The sequence below is a fragment of the Lynx rufus genome, unplaced genomic scaffold (genome assembly GCF_022079265.1).
Source record: "Lynx rufus isolate CCGP_SWC_20201006 ecotype Redwood Valley unplaced genomic scaffold, mLynRuf1.p SCAF_1, whole genome shotgun sequence".
Classification (NCBI taxonomy): domain Eukaryota; kingdom Metazoa; phylum Chordata; class Mammalia; order Carnivora; family Felidae; genus Lynx; species Lynx rufus.
Window position 1 is genome coordinate 175,895,315 of NW_025814823.1, and position 15,279 is coordinate 175,910,593.

General features: G+C 41.4%; 1 protein-coding gene across 3 annotated transcripts in view; it reads right to left on the reverse strand.

Moving 5' to 3' along the window:
- The window catches only part of CPEB4 (cytoplasmic polyadenylation element binding protein 4), a 66,195-nt gene extending 56,235 nt beyond the window's left edge, over positions 1-9,960 (reverse strand). For all 3 annotated transcript variants that reach the window (XM_047091001.1, XM_047090990.1, XM_047090983.1), the window contains exon 1: positions 7,405-9,960. In XM_047091001.1, coding sequence (XP_046946957.1) covers positions 7,405-8,529 — 1,125 coding nt within the window. In that variant the 5' untranslated portion in view covers positions 8,530-9,960. The remainder of the gene's footprint in view (positions 1-7,404) is intronic.
- Positions 9,961-15,279: the final 5,319 nt, after the last annotated feature.

Sequence of the window (15,279 nt, forward strand, 5' to 3'; positions counted from 1 at the left end):
CGTTAAAAAAAAAAAATTATAGTTTGGGTTATGAAAGTCTTCTTTAAAATTAAGGTCAAATTACCAGACACAAGTTATACAATGGTTTTCATATTTTAAGAAGACATGCTAATTGCAAGATTTTGAATCAATATTTCTTTTTTTTTTTTAATTTATTTTAATGTTTATTTATTTTTGAGACAGAGAGAGACAGAGCACGAATGGGGGAGGGTCAGAGAGAGGGAGACACAGAATCTGAAACGGGCTCCGGGCTCTGAGCTGTCAGCACAGAGCCCGACGCGGGGCTCGAACTCACGGACCGCGAGATCATGACCTGAGCCGAAGTCGGCCGCCCAACCGACTGAGCCACCCAGGCGCCCCATTGAATCAATATTTCTATGTGATCACCTGTCAAAGCAAATGAGAAAATGAAGGATCAGGAAGGTTGAGTAGCTTGCCCTAGGTCGTACAGTAAGTGGCAGAGGCATATGTGGAACCCAGCTCTGACTTCCATACTATAATTAGGAGCTTTTTCTGAATAGCAACATTCTTATGTTGACTTTTATTTTAAAGGTTTTTACAGATGTAAAATAACAACAGCTATTTTACTGATGAGCACTCAGATGAGTTCCTCAAAAACACCTGGAAGAACTACTATTAAAAGTATGTTACATAATATTTAAATATAAATATGGCTTTAAAATGTATAATACTGAGGGATTAACTATAATGTAGTTTAGATCTATAAAAAAAATGATTGGGATATTTCTGGTAAATGTTCAGCAAACAGAAATTGCCCAATCTAAATACTCTAAAATATGAAAAGTACTGGCATGGCTTAAGACTTTGAACTTTTATTAATTCAGTTTGCAAACATGAGAGAGGACCTGTAAGTGGCTGATGGAGTTTTCTCCTTTACGTGTCATAAGGCCTGAATTCTGTTAACCATAGGTTAAAGTTTGCCATTTTGCCACAGAACTTAAATAAGCACATGTTGCACCCAAGCATATATTTATAAATGTGACCATTAATGAAATATTTGAAAATACCATTAACACATTGCTTTTGTTATAGCTAAAGGTGGATCTCTTAATTTGCCTTAAAGTTCAAAACAGCTCATGGAGGGGTGCCTGGGTGGCTCAGTCGGTTAAGCTTCCAACTTCAGCTCAGGTCATGATCTCCTGGTTCTTGAGTTAGAGCCCTGCGTTGGGCTTTGTGATGACAGCTCAGAGCCTGGAGCTTGCTTCAGATTCAGTGTCTCTGTCTCTCTCTGCCCCTCCCTCTCTCTCTCTCTCTTTCTCTCTCTCTCACTTCTCTCTCTCTCTCTCTCTCTCTCTCTCAAATAAACATTAAAAAAAATTAAAACAGCTCATGGATTAAAATGACCTGAAACTATCAATTGCCAATTTTATTTATAATGAGATAAAAAAAAAAAAAAGTATGTTTAGTATCATTCAGGGACTAGCACAGATCAGAAATAAATTATAAATCAAACCAAAACAACTTTTATGAGACATCTAGTCTTGCCCCTGGTCGATAACATAGGAAGTGCTCATTAAATATGTGCTAAATAAATTAAAATATACAAAACAAAACTAAATTCCAGAATAAATGCTAAAATATACCCAATTCAAATCCCTGGTACCTTTTCCTATCTCTTACCAAAAAAATCACAAATTCTCCTTTGAAACAGTCTCCTTTAATGTATACAAAGGCAATGAAATGTTCTAAATTGCTCAAAATAACTACAGGTAAAATTTTTCAAAGTACTGAAAGATACAGTCTGCCAATCCTAATGAAATTTTAAGCGTATACACAATTATAAAACTTCTCAAGAAAATTGATAATTCTGCTAAATGTTTTATCTGTCCTGGATTGCATCTAGCTCATGCAAAAGGAGTAAAACGTAAATAAAATATATAGCATGAGAGAGGCGGTACAAAGGACTGTTAAAAATCTTTAGTAGATACCATAATTGTAAGTAATTTCATTGTTTTGCTAAGAACCAGAGCCTGTGCTTCACTCTACTTCGTGTTTGTTTGGCGTCATAAAATCGGCTTTCTTGATAATTTTTCAAGTTTCACCTTCAAAAACTGATTAAAAAGAGGACTGTACCTTTATCTTTCTAGCTACTAAGAATTTTCTGAAACCCTGAAAGTGGAACCCCTTCTGTTTCAATAATATAAAATGTGATGAGAACCTATACTAATTTTGAAGTTAAAAAATTACACATCGCTATCAATTTATCACGGTGAAAACATACTTTAATTTCTGCAAGAGCAATTTTCTCTGAACAATTAAATATAAAATGAGTCTGTCAGGAAATATTAAAATGAATGCTCATGTTATGGGCTCCCTGCCTTAATTCTATACATTATCTTATCTGTGCTGGGACCAAAAACTGAAGTACAATGTAGTGTTGAAAATATGTGATAATGGATCTTCAAGCTTATTTTCCTTACAGCAAGATAAAGTTCTTAAAAAAATAAACACGGGCTGTTAAATTTAAACTAGGCATACGTTAACTTTAAGACTACTTTTCCATTCTTTCTCATGAACACCAACAAGAATTATTCTCAAAAGTGTAAACCCACGAACTAAGAGCATCTTTCTAGTTGCAGCTAGCAACAACCAAGTTCATTAGGCTTGCTATAAACAGGTTTTTCCTGAAAGACATAGAACAATGTGTTGATCACACTCCATGGCTTCTGTGAAGACAACAACAAAAAATAATAGTAAAAAAAACCACTCTACCCTGCCCAAGTTTTGATTCCATCAGAAAAGCAATTAAACCTAGTTGAAAGGTTTTCTACAAAAAGACACAAAATTGTATCTGGTAGGCTTTTTCCAAAGTTGTTCCAATATCTCAATTCTGCTGGAGCCAAAACAATCCAACCCATACTTTATAGTTTAAAAAATGAATTTTCCTTCTTCTAATATGAAGAAATACAAAGTAATAGAAAATGTTTCCTATACAAAGATTCCCTCCCAGGACGCTATTAAAAAACCAAAACTGTAATGAGGTTGCACTTAGACAACTGCAATAATTCACCATGACTTTCAGAAGTGAAGCAATGTAGTAACTTTCTGTTTTCAAATATAAGATGCCATATATCATTTTAAGGATCAATAAACTTACAACACAAGCAGAGTTATTAAAGTGACATGAGTTATTTGCCTGGTTAAGACAAATCCATGGTGACTGTGTCTTAAGTAAAAGCAAATGGGCTCTAAATCCCAAAATGTCTCCCTATCAAGTATTAGGATGGTCTTTAGGAAAGATTTTGCCCACCCCCCCGCCTTTTTATTAATTAATTAATTTATTTATTTATTTATTTATTGTCTATTTGCTGGTATTTAGCTAATGGAGGTGTGAGTATAACTGAGCTGCAGATAAGAGAGTATCAGAATATATACTATACAATTCTCCTTTACTTCCCTGTAAGGACAGAAAATAGGCACCTCTCCAAAGAAGTGCTGTATTCAAATATAATTATTGGCAAGTGCCCCAATATATTATTTGGTTTGGACATTGAAATTCCAGGATGTGTTTGGCAGGACAAGGAATTTTTTTTTTTTTCCTCCTTAATGTAAGAGTCAAATCATGCCTTTAATCACATGAATATGGACCTTGTTTCTTCATTTTAAAATCGGGACAATAAAACCAAACCTCATAGGATTGAGAAGTCCTATGCCAGTGCCTGACATATAGTACATACTAAAAATAAACAAAAAAAAATTGACTTGAATATTATGTAAGCTTAACATTTTAAAGTTGAGAAGTATATTCTATTATTTTATATTATTTTCCACTTTCAAAACTTACATCTTTTGATTAGCATGTACCAACCATTCAAACTATAAAATTTTTCCTCTCATCTTACTTGCTTCTAGGAGGCATTCTCCCCCAAAACCTGTATTATGTTTATGTCAAGAGGCACTGTAGTATACTGGTTAAAAGCCAAATCTTGTGTCTGAAAAGTAATAATAATTTCTACCCCATAGGATTGTTGAATGAATTAAATGAGTTAATATATGTAAAACTGAATACCATAAGCATGTTAGCTATTATTATATTAATTATACAATATATATAATTATATTAGGTATATATAATTATATACATTAGTGGTATCTGAAAACAGGATTTGAGGCATGTCATTTGAGTTCGTATTAATTAAAGCTTTAAACTAAGCAAAAACAAAACAAAAACTAGAAAAAGACCTTATTTTTTGTAATACAAAAAATATTCACAAAATACAATGCCTTGTATAACTAAATATCAGTTATTTAGAGGATTATTCACATATTTGAAATCTCTGTTCTTGCTCCGCACACATGGATAAAAGAGAATGTTAAGGCTGGACAAAAAAAACTAACTGAAGACGTTATCCTCAATTTCAATTCACTGTACGTACTCAAACCTGCACTAAACAAATGTGAAAAACATTCTGATTTATTTCAAGTTAAAACAAACATTGCCTGGTGTTAGTTACGTATCAGGTGAATTCTTTCCTTTCAATGTAACAATACCATGCTGGCCTTTGATTGAATACTAACATTATAATGTGGCCATGTAAGCTGGATCCTGTAACTTCTGTGGTGCGTTTCCAGATCTCTACACAACACGTTAGGAATTCTTGACAATAGCCATTGAAACTGAATTACTAATATCTATAAAATTTCTTTCCTAAAATTAATAGCTTTTAGGGTAATAAATTAAAAAATGGCAGCGGTTAGGAAAGAGTGTGGTTGTGGTCGCAGCAATTGCAATTTCACAGTAGCTCACTTCAGGATCATAAGGAACTTAGGCATCACCTCCATCATCCCCCACATTTTATGGAGAAACCGAGGTCCCCAAATGCTATGATATTGATAGGGCCAAGACCATAACCTAGGTCTCTAGGCTCCCAGTCAAATAAGTGTTTCTTTGAGTTTTTCATATTAAATTTAACCAAGTAATCCATACCAACTCAAAATGGCATTTTTTCTTTTTTGCCAAAAACCAATTCAAAAGAGTAATTGTTAAAATACACACACACACACACACACACACACACACACACACACACACAGAACTACATTCATTTAAGTAAGCACTACAGCAGTCAGTTTACTAACTTCGTGTGATTTTTTTTCAAAACCCAATTAAGATTTTTTAAAATCCCTTGTTTCTATTGTGACTTTCAAATCACCACCACACTTGCTCTTGGCTCCCTGAACCCCACTCCCTTTCCTAAAAATGGTGGGGACGGTGAGCAGTAATCAACAATCTACTTTCTAATCCTACCATATTTGAGCCAAGTATATTGACTCATCCTTTTTCCCATCCTCAGCATAATAGACAACAATCCTAAGGGAAGAGTTAGTTTCCTAGTTAGTTAGTTTTAGGATCAATCTTAGTCTATTCTATTATTATTTCATATACACCTCCAACTTAACCGAAAGATTTCACGTTAAACACATTCCATTAGCCCCCCCAAAATACTAATAATGTGCATATATATAGTTTATTCATTTTCTGAATTTTTTATTTTTCCCAAAGCAAATCTTTATCAAAAATCAGTAAACTGAGAACAGAAAATAAAGCATGAGGTCACATAAGTTCATTCTGTCACTGTATAGTAGTAAAATAAAGTGTATTCAGTTCTGAACCAATCTTAATCAGTTGAAATGTACAGAATGCCATCTCAGATCTAAAAATTAGCAACATACGAATAATTCATAAAAGTCACCTTTGCACTACATTTTCTTTAAATTTATGTTCCAAAGAGTACTAAAAGCAACTTTTTTAAAAACAGACTTTTTACCTAACCACTAACACAAGATAACTGCTCTTCAGTTTTGAATAAAGAATCCTTTATAAAAGCAAAAGCCAACAGCTTTTTGATACTTAGGCAAAAAAAAAAAAAAAAAAAAAAAAAAAGTTTAAAACTCTAAAATAAACTTAATGGAATATTTTAAGATACATCCTAACTGTTACACCTGAATCCTTCAGGGAAGGGACATTTAATTCCTTGGAATGACATAGGATTCTCTTAGCAAACTTCCCCTCCCACTAAGCAAATGATTAATCAAAACAGATAATTCTGCTTGTGCTGACATCATATTTGGGGACATTGCAACTATTTTGTAATCTGCTTTAGCCCTTGCAGAAAACGTCTCTACAATAACCCTCTATCTGTGGTGCATGCATGTGTATATACACACACACAATGTACATACACACATATGTACATACGCAGGTATACAGACATGTATTTTAATCCTTGTTTTTTTAACCTAGAATTGGCACTCGAATCAGCTGTGTGCTTTTGCACAAGTTATATCTTTCTGATACTCAATTTTTTCCTCTGCAAAATGGGGATAACAATAGAACTTACCTTGTGGGGTCATTGTGAGGCCTGACCCAGTGTTAGCTTATCATCCCATATAAATTTCCTAAACACATATAAACAATCATACCCCCGAAGTGTACAAACTCAGTGGGGCATCTGATGCTCAATTAACTACGAAATTCCCTTTATGTCGTATCTGTCAACCAGACCGGCTGCTCATTAATTCAAAAACATCAAACAATGTGACTCTTACAGAGTAAAGATACACTGGTGGCCAGAAAGACAAGTGATCTTTGCCTGGATCTATTTTTAGGAACGGTTTATCTACACCCCTAGTGTTAACACTGGAAAATAAACAAATGGATGAAAGGCATCATGAAAGAGTCACTCTGAGATCAACAGTTTCATGGTATTTGAAAATAAATGGGGATGAAGAAAACATTTAGATCATTTCTGTACCAGTCCTTACTGAACAGGGCAGGCCGGAATTTGCAAAGAGGTTTAAGAGGAATTGCTGAATTGATGAATTCAGACTGTTCACACTGCAAGGTTCAGAGAGGTTCCAGGTTTAAAATGTAACCAGGGAGAAAACTATAATTCAATAGTTGGTTTTCACTGAAACACTACCCTACACTACAGTGGAGGAAAAACATGAATTCTGTCATCTAGTTACTTCATGTGGGCAGAAAATGATCATCAGTTTCCACAGTGAAATATACTTGTATCTATACATTATTTATTCCCACCTAAAAAAGTAGGGAAAAAACCAACCCTGCTGATCCTGTCAGGCTAGAAAGGTATTACAGTTAATAAATCTGACATCATTAGCTATGTGGTATTCATAAGTACGCCAATTCATACTATTATCTATGGGGGAGATTACAATTAGAAATTTCCCAAAGAAACCGCTGAATATTTTGTTCCAAATTATACTCCTGTCCTGCCAAAATAACGTCTGGTAATTAACTCATTTTCTCAGAAGAGTTCTGATATGCGCATGAACAATTCAAACTCTCTTTAGTTAAACAGATACTACACCATGCAATTTCCTTATTCATCTTAATCTATAAATGGAACATAATCTTACCGGAAAAGGAAAAATGTTGTCAGCCCTGTTCAAGCTATCTTCCATCCAGGATTTAGGAGCAAAGGCAGAGCTGGGGCGAGCGTACTTCTGCAGCTGAATATGATTGCTTGCAAAATTTTTCTTCAAAGGCGAGATGGAGTTCAGGGGCGTTATTCCTCCATTCAGCCCTCTGCGGTGATCTCGGCCTTGGGAACCTCCCCAGCCACCATATCCACCACCTCCCGGGCTCCACGAAGAAGATGGTGTAGGAGAGGGGCTCTGGTAGCTGCTCCACGGAGAGGGGGGCTTGTTAAGATTATTCGCCAAATGAGGCAGCTGGTTAAAAGCAGCATTTCTATGTGTGAAAGGCGGGGGATGGGGACTGGCGGGAGACCTCCTCTGCTGCTGATGCTGGCTGTGATGATGCTGGAAATGAGGGTGATGAGGGTGGTGCTGTGACAGAGGCCCGATCTGAGGGGAGAAGCTGCCTCCAAAGCCAGGGCTGACGTGATGGGGGAAATTCTGAAACAACAGAGCACCGTTATTGGCCGAAGCAGCCGGGACCCCTCCCTGGTGAAAGAAACTTGCATCTTCATTGATGATTGTAGAGGAAGAAGGTGCTATCGCTGCCGACCAGTTACTGAAACCAGTAAGAGACGATGCACTAGACGTCAAGGGTTGGGTCGAAGTCCCCAGCCCCGTGGCTTCTTGATAATCAAACCCTGTCAACACTGGCGATTCGATTCTTATTTTCTCCTTCCCGTTGCCGTTTTCCGAAGAATTGTCCCCTTGATTTTCTTCCGACTTGGTCTTCTCGGTTTCAGGCAGTATTCCGGCTTCCTGACCTGGACTGGGGGAGAGCTGCTGCTTTTCTAAAGGGTCTTGCTGTTCCTGTGGCTGACTTTTTGCTTTTTCTGACCCCAGTATCTCATCCTGAATGTTATGGGTAGCTGGAGCGGGAAAGAGCCAAGCTGACCCCGCACTGCTGCCATTGGCAGCTGTGTTATTATTTATAAAAGCAGCAGGGCTGGGGGTGGCATTTTGGTGATGGTGTGGAGGCTGCAGATGTGGATGGAATCTGACTGGAAAAGCAGATTTATTCCCAGTATTGCTTTGCACTAGCACTCCAAACCCGTAATCCCCCATTTATCACTTTTAGGATCAGAATCTTATGATAAAAAAGGGCAACCCGATGTCCCGCGTCTTTGCGTCCTCCACCCGAAATTTAAGTTGTCTGTTTGCAGTGTCTTATTTATATAGCTAGCTCAAAGATCGCAGCTTATCACTCGAAATAGTTCTGATTTGGAATTCTGGTCTCTGAAAGAAAAAAAAAACTAAAAAAAAAAAAAAGTCTCTTAACACATGGACATGAATCCGACTGGGCTTGTTTCTAGGAGGGAATAAAAACGAAGAGGGCAAAACTCAAGTCTTTGGTTAGTAAAATAGGCGCTTTCTTTTTCCAAAGGAAAATGTACATGAATGACAAAAACACAGCTTCTCAAGCATCTATGGATGTAGAAGAATAAGCCTTGCGCGGAGTAAAAATATATATATATATAATTTAACAATCACATATGGTCTTCCTCAGCAGTTTAGATTCACTCACATAAAAATTAGAATAGGGCTAAGAGGAGAATACGTTCTTTTCTTGGCAGCTTGGTTAAAAAAAATCAGGAATAATTTAAGAACATTATATATTATATATTTATATATATAGATTATATTAGGTTATCTGGGGCGGGAGGTGAATTCCTGGTTGCGGGAGAGGAAATCAGCATTGACTAATGGAAAGATGATCGCAGGGAGGTCTCTGCTGTTCCCGGTCCTGTTTCTGCTCTTTCACGGGGCGCAGTTTTGGCCTCGGGGGCTGTTCCTGAGGCTCTGGGTGCAGATCTTGCTGCGGTCGCTGTTCCTGGGCTCCCCCCCGGCCTCCTCTCCCCCATGAAAGGGGTTGGAAACACCCGTTTCTCCCTCTTGGGGGGATCGCGATCAGCAAGGATTAGCGAGACTCGACGACAGGGAGCTGGCGGCCCGGGGGTGCGGGGACCAACGGGGCGACCTGGAAGGTCCTGCAGTTTCGGCCTCTTCCCCTCTCTGCGGCTCCGGGGTTTTTTTCCCTCATGGGACCCAGGGGCGGTTTGTTCAGTTCTCTCAGTTCGATTCTCCGCAGGGGGGGGTGGGGGGGCTGGGGGGTGGGGGGGCAGGGAGAGGAAAAAAAGGGAAAACCCACTAGTGTAGTTATTCTAAAAGAAAAGGGCCTCCCCCCTTTGTGCTCTCTCTTCTTTCCCTCAGATTAAAAAAAAAATCTATAATTTAGAAGGCTTTTGTTTCTCCTCACGGTTGCTGGGCCGTCGTCGCCGCCGCCGCCGTCACTTTGCCCCGGTCCCGCAGTCCCCGCTGTCGTTGTTGCGGACTCCGCCTGGCTCTTCTTTTGCTCTCCTTCTTCCTCCTCTTCCTCCTCTGCTGTCGCCGATGCCGCCGCCGCCGCCGCCGCCGCCGCCACCGCCTCCCGGTGTCCGGGTCCCGCAGCCGCGGCTGAGTCCTTCTCCTCAGGACCGAGCCGAGTGAAATGACAACCAGCTGGAAAGACCGAGAGACACTTCCGGTTCGAAGAGGGAGGGGTGGGGTACCGAGGGCACCCCGCCCACCTGTCGAAATACCAATCAGCTGTTAGAATTTAGACGAGGCCACGCCCCCCGGCTCCGGTCCCCTCCCAGGAAGGTCGAAAGCTTACCTCGAGAGACGCCCCTTCCGTCTGCGCCTCGCCCAGTGAGGCCTGGCGACTGGAACCCGCTCCCCGACCCAGAGTGAGCGCAGCAGGTTGCCATCTTTAGTGTGGGCACAGGACTCCTTCGCTGTTTATCTCCCCTCCCCTCTCTTTGCAGGAGTTGCATGTAGGGACGCACGGAAGAGAACGGATCCCTCGAGCACTAAGAAAAAGAGCCAGGGTCTTGCGGATCCGAGTGGCGACCGGTAAAACCAAGGATGAACGGGAGGCCTGCCCACAGTAAAGGTGGGTCCCCGGGCATCACGTGCTTTGGCCCGAGCTCCGCCCCAGAGGGATCTGGAAGGGGAGGCGGGTCTCCCCAGCCTCTGTGCCGAGCCTGGAACTGCGTACGTCCTTGTCCTGCCTGTTGACCTCACGCGGGACTCTCCCTTCACCTTCCATTCCACCACCCCCACTCCCCAGCGTGGCTTAGCTGGGAGACTTGGTGCAGTCTATCAGGCACAAAGATACAGCTGCTGTAAACGTACGTGGTTGAGACCTCTTCGTCCTATTCTAGTCCGCTCTCCACACCGTACCAGAGAGACATTTCGAACACGAAAATCTTGCGGTCTCCCTCATCTGTTCAGATCTTTCTATGAAAAAGGCCAAACTCCTTGTCTGGTATTCAAGGCCTTTCCGCTCTGTGGGCGGTTGTATCTTAACACCTCATCTCCGAACAAATGCCCCACACCAAGCTGCTCCAAACAGCCTCCCGGTGCCTTTTAACATGCCCTTTTCTTTATTCTCCACTTGGTAAACTCTTGTTTTCATCTTAGGAATCAGTTCAAACGCTACCAGCTCTGCCTCCTGAATTCTCTTAACGAGCATCCATGGCCCATTAGTCCTGTGTGTCTCATGCTCGTTTATCCCATTATTGTAATGGCTGCTTATGTCTGCCAGACCTGGGCTCATTGAGGAGAGGACCTTGTGGATAGGAGACATGGGTGAATGAATGCTGAAGAAATGAATCAACAAACCAACTACAGTGGACGCTATCTGGAATGACAGCCCCCTTACCAAGTCTGAATTAATTCATTCCTTTTGCTGTTTGGAGTTCATGCCTCTCAAACTCTTATCATTTGGGTGATTCATTAGCTGCTCCAGCATTGGTCTTGTTCATCTTTGTACATTCCCACTTACGACCGCCATCGGGGACTAGGGTAATGCCTCACTCTAAAGATGATGAATAAGTGTTTCCCTTTAGTAGGAAATGAGAAATGAAAAATGAAGAGAAGGAATCACAGTAGAGCCAGAGTAGGGAAAAAAAAGCGGTCAAAAACTTTTAGGAAGAAGCTCATGAACACAGGTGGCTTCCATTTCATATCTGTTAGCCTTCCCTGAATGGTCCTACCTTCTTCTTCTGCCGCAGTTCCTCCATCCTCCAACACTTCCATGTAGAACGCCTGTTTAGAGCCTGAAGCAGTGATTTTTATTCTCTTTCCTTCTATCATGACCATGAGTCTTACCTCTGCAATTCTATTTGGAGTTCTTTGGGCATAGGGATTGGGTCTTAGTCTGCTGTTTGTTCCCCACGACGGGACATACCTTGAGTCTTGCCGGTTCGGTTCCACCAGAGTGTCCAAGGTGTCATTTCCTCCAGAATGGTTGCCCTGACTGCCCCTCTCTCTAACATCTTGTAGACTCCTCTCTTTAAATTACTGCTAGTTGTCAGTGGGTTCATTTCTTAAGGGCAAAGGTTTTATCTGGTTATCTTTGTGCCCCTAGTGGCCAGCGTAGGGTCCGGCACAGAGCAGACTCAGAACACGTTTGTTAAGTGAATGAATGAATGTTCAGTACCCAGTAGATGGTTGAGTCTTTTGGAGCTACCAATTCTCCGTGGCTAAAATGGCAGCCATGACTTGGGGGAAAAAGGACTGTCTTTGGAGCCCAACAGTGTAATTTGAATCCCACCTCTACTTCTACTTCCTGGTTGTACAACCCTGGGCTTTACCTCTATGAGCCCCCACTTCCTTATAGACCAAATATGAATGATGTTTTCCTCTCTCACTAGGTTAGTAAATTACACGAGCTACATGTGAAGTGCTGGGCTGAGGTTTTTTTAAAATATCAGTTCCTTATTAACATATTAAGTGCAGAGAACTTGTACTTCACAAGTGTCTTTTGCCTAGAAGCAGCTGTGAGCATGACAGGATCCAGGAACCCGTGTTGCTTTATACAGGGGAGGAGGCAGACCTGAGCCACAGTCAGGGTGCTGCTAGGTCAGCCTGTTCTTTTAGGACTAAATCAAGTATGGGCAGTAGGTTTAGGCTGGACTGGAGCTAATTGTCACTATAGACACCAGGCTCCTGGTTAGGGAGGAGAAGCTTGGGAGAAGGAAGAGGGAAACAATTCTCTTGGATCATTTGTCTACTCAGAAACCCAGGATACCCACCCCAGGGCTGCCCTCCTTAAAAACATTCTGGCCTCGGAAACTGGCCTAGGTAACCATGACAACAATTCAGCAGCTCCATTTAGGATCTCCAAAGGGATCTACAGTTGTAGATGAGTGCTGGCTTGAACGCTGTGCTGGCAGAAGAGAGCCCCTCCATGAAGCATGCTCCCTGGGAACCTTTCCGTTTGCAGAGAAAGCAAGCTCTGCACAAACATTAAGGTGCTACCGGATAAAAACAAACAAAGCGAAACAAATAAACCTCCCTCCCTGTCCAGCAAGGAGCTGACACACCTTCAGAGAACTTGTAGCGTAGTGAATGCCTGTACCTTGCTGGCTGTTGCCCAGCCCCCTCTGGGGTTTGAGGTCAACCACACCCCAAACCCAAGCCTCCCAGGAAGCATGACCCTAATATCTCCTTCACCGGCCTCTTTTAAAGCTTGGCAGGTGATATAAATCTCACCCCGTAATCACCCAGAGTGAACTCTGCCCCACTCCCAACTCTGATGTCCTCCACCACTGCCCTTGAAGCATCCGTCAGCCTTCCCAACAGCACACACCCCACTCCCCAGGGGCCTGTCTGGTGACTTTAGTAACCAGCGCCACCACCCAAGGCCACTCATGTTGTGCACTGTGCAATTCCATAAGGCGCCACGGACTATTATGGGAATGCCACCCCCTGGAGTTATACAACGTGGCGGCCCTGCTTCAGTTCATCTGAGTAAAACGCAGAGGCACCTTGTGAAAAGATGACACCCATACAAAAAAGTACCTAGGTACTACTGTAAATTATATGAGCACATTCTTATTGCGTGCAGAAACATTCAAAGCAGTTGATCCATTGAGAGTTTAGAGTTGGTGGCCCAGGAGCTTTCTGTGATGGAATTGAAGGACACGGTGTCCTTGATATTGTTGAGTAGTGAGCTGTAGTGAGAAGGCAAGTCTGGGCAGGTTCATGGTCCCGTCCCCTAAGAGATTAATACCCAGCTACTTTGCCTAGCTCTGTTAATAAGCCTTCTAATGTAGTGGTAGAATATATATTTTACTGGAACTAAGAAAATATAAGAGTAGTATATTCAGAGGCAGGTCCTGTGAAGGTACAGGAAGAGAGAAGAGTGGAATTACTTTTGGAATATCTTCTCGTCCACAAGCATCTGGAAGCTTACTCCCAGAAGGCAAGCTAGACAGAAAAAAAACCAAGTCCCGAAAGTAGGTTTTATTAAACCCCGCCTCCGATCTCCACCCCGTTTTGATATTGAAAAGTGTACATGTTTCCTTAAAAAAAAACCACTGTTTTGTTTCGTTTTGTTTTATCGTTAATTGCTGGGTTATATTTTCCCTTTTTGTTTGTTGTTTTACAATCTGCACGAACCCTCTGCGTCTTAAACACTGTTTTCTCCCTGCTTTCTCATTCAAGGTTATTATCATTAACATAGAGTCCATATTAACAAGCCATTTTGGTGGGGGTGGTGAAGTCAGTTCCTCCAATGCACTGTTACTGCCTAAATGGCTTGGAAAGGTCCTGGACACAGACATGCTTCACTTGAAATTGCCTTCTCCTGGCAAAGATGTAGGTGAGCAGGAACAGGGGGTTGACCTTCCAAACTGTGACATGCATCACATGGGATGACTGTTGTGGCCTCGGCCACCTATGTGGATGGGCTGCCGACCTAGATCACCCCTTGCTGTTTTGATTGGACACACTTCACTTCCCTGCACCAAACCCTGGCCTTACTGCTGAACAGCTGCCATCTCATACCCTGTGGATAGGCCGGAGGATTTTCACCTGTGAGACTAGAAAAAGAATAGCTTTTTGGAGCTTGCAGGGAAGACGTAGGGCCCAGAGGTCAGACCCAAATTCTAGCCCCAGCATAGCCATAAATTCATAGGCACTGGTTCAATCTGATGATTTCCTTTCAGCCGGAATTTTTACTACCGAAAGGGTTTCACTTTGGAACTCTTAACCAATAAAGGTTCAAAGAAAGGCATTATAAAAAAAAAAAAAAAATTGCTAAATTCTTTACTAAGTAACTAACTTCTTTTATATCCAAGTTTCCTGGTCCCCTATTCCTGGAGTATATATATTCCTAAAGAACAGTTATGAGTTGATTCATAAGCATCCAGCCTCACACTTTAGTGTGCACTGGGCCTCTTAGCAGCCTGTCAAATGCAGATTTCTAGGCCCCGTCCCCCCCAGGATATTCTGATTAAATTTTCTCATACTGCTTTCTCATAAATTTTAAAGTACAAGAGATTCTCTCAAAATTATGTAAGAGCACAGAAAAAAACAAAATCACAATGGCCCAAGCAAAAACAACTTCCTTTCTCACATAAAAGGGGTTTGAGAGAATCAATTGAGGGCTGGTGGGGTGGTTTCAGGAAGTCATCAGAAGCTGGGTTCTTTCTATCCCATTCCTTCCCTCCCTAAAATGTAACTTCTGCCTATGATCCAAGATAGTTGATCAAGCTCCAGCCATCACATCTGTATTTTAGACTGAAGGAAGGAGGGAAAAGATGAAGAAGATATGGCCCTTCTGTTTGAGGAAACTTTTTGAAAGACCTACACATCACTTCCGTTTTCCTTCCCCTGGCAGGAACTTGGCCATATGCAATTTGGGCAAAAGAGGTTGGGAAGTATGGTCTTTATTTCACGCTCAGGTGACTCGTTAAAAAGTGACACTCTATCACCAGTGAAGAATAGGGGAGGTGAATACTGATGGATGAGGCACTTTGGCCTAGA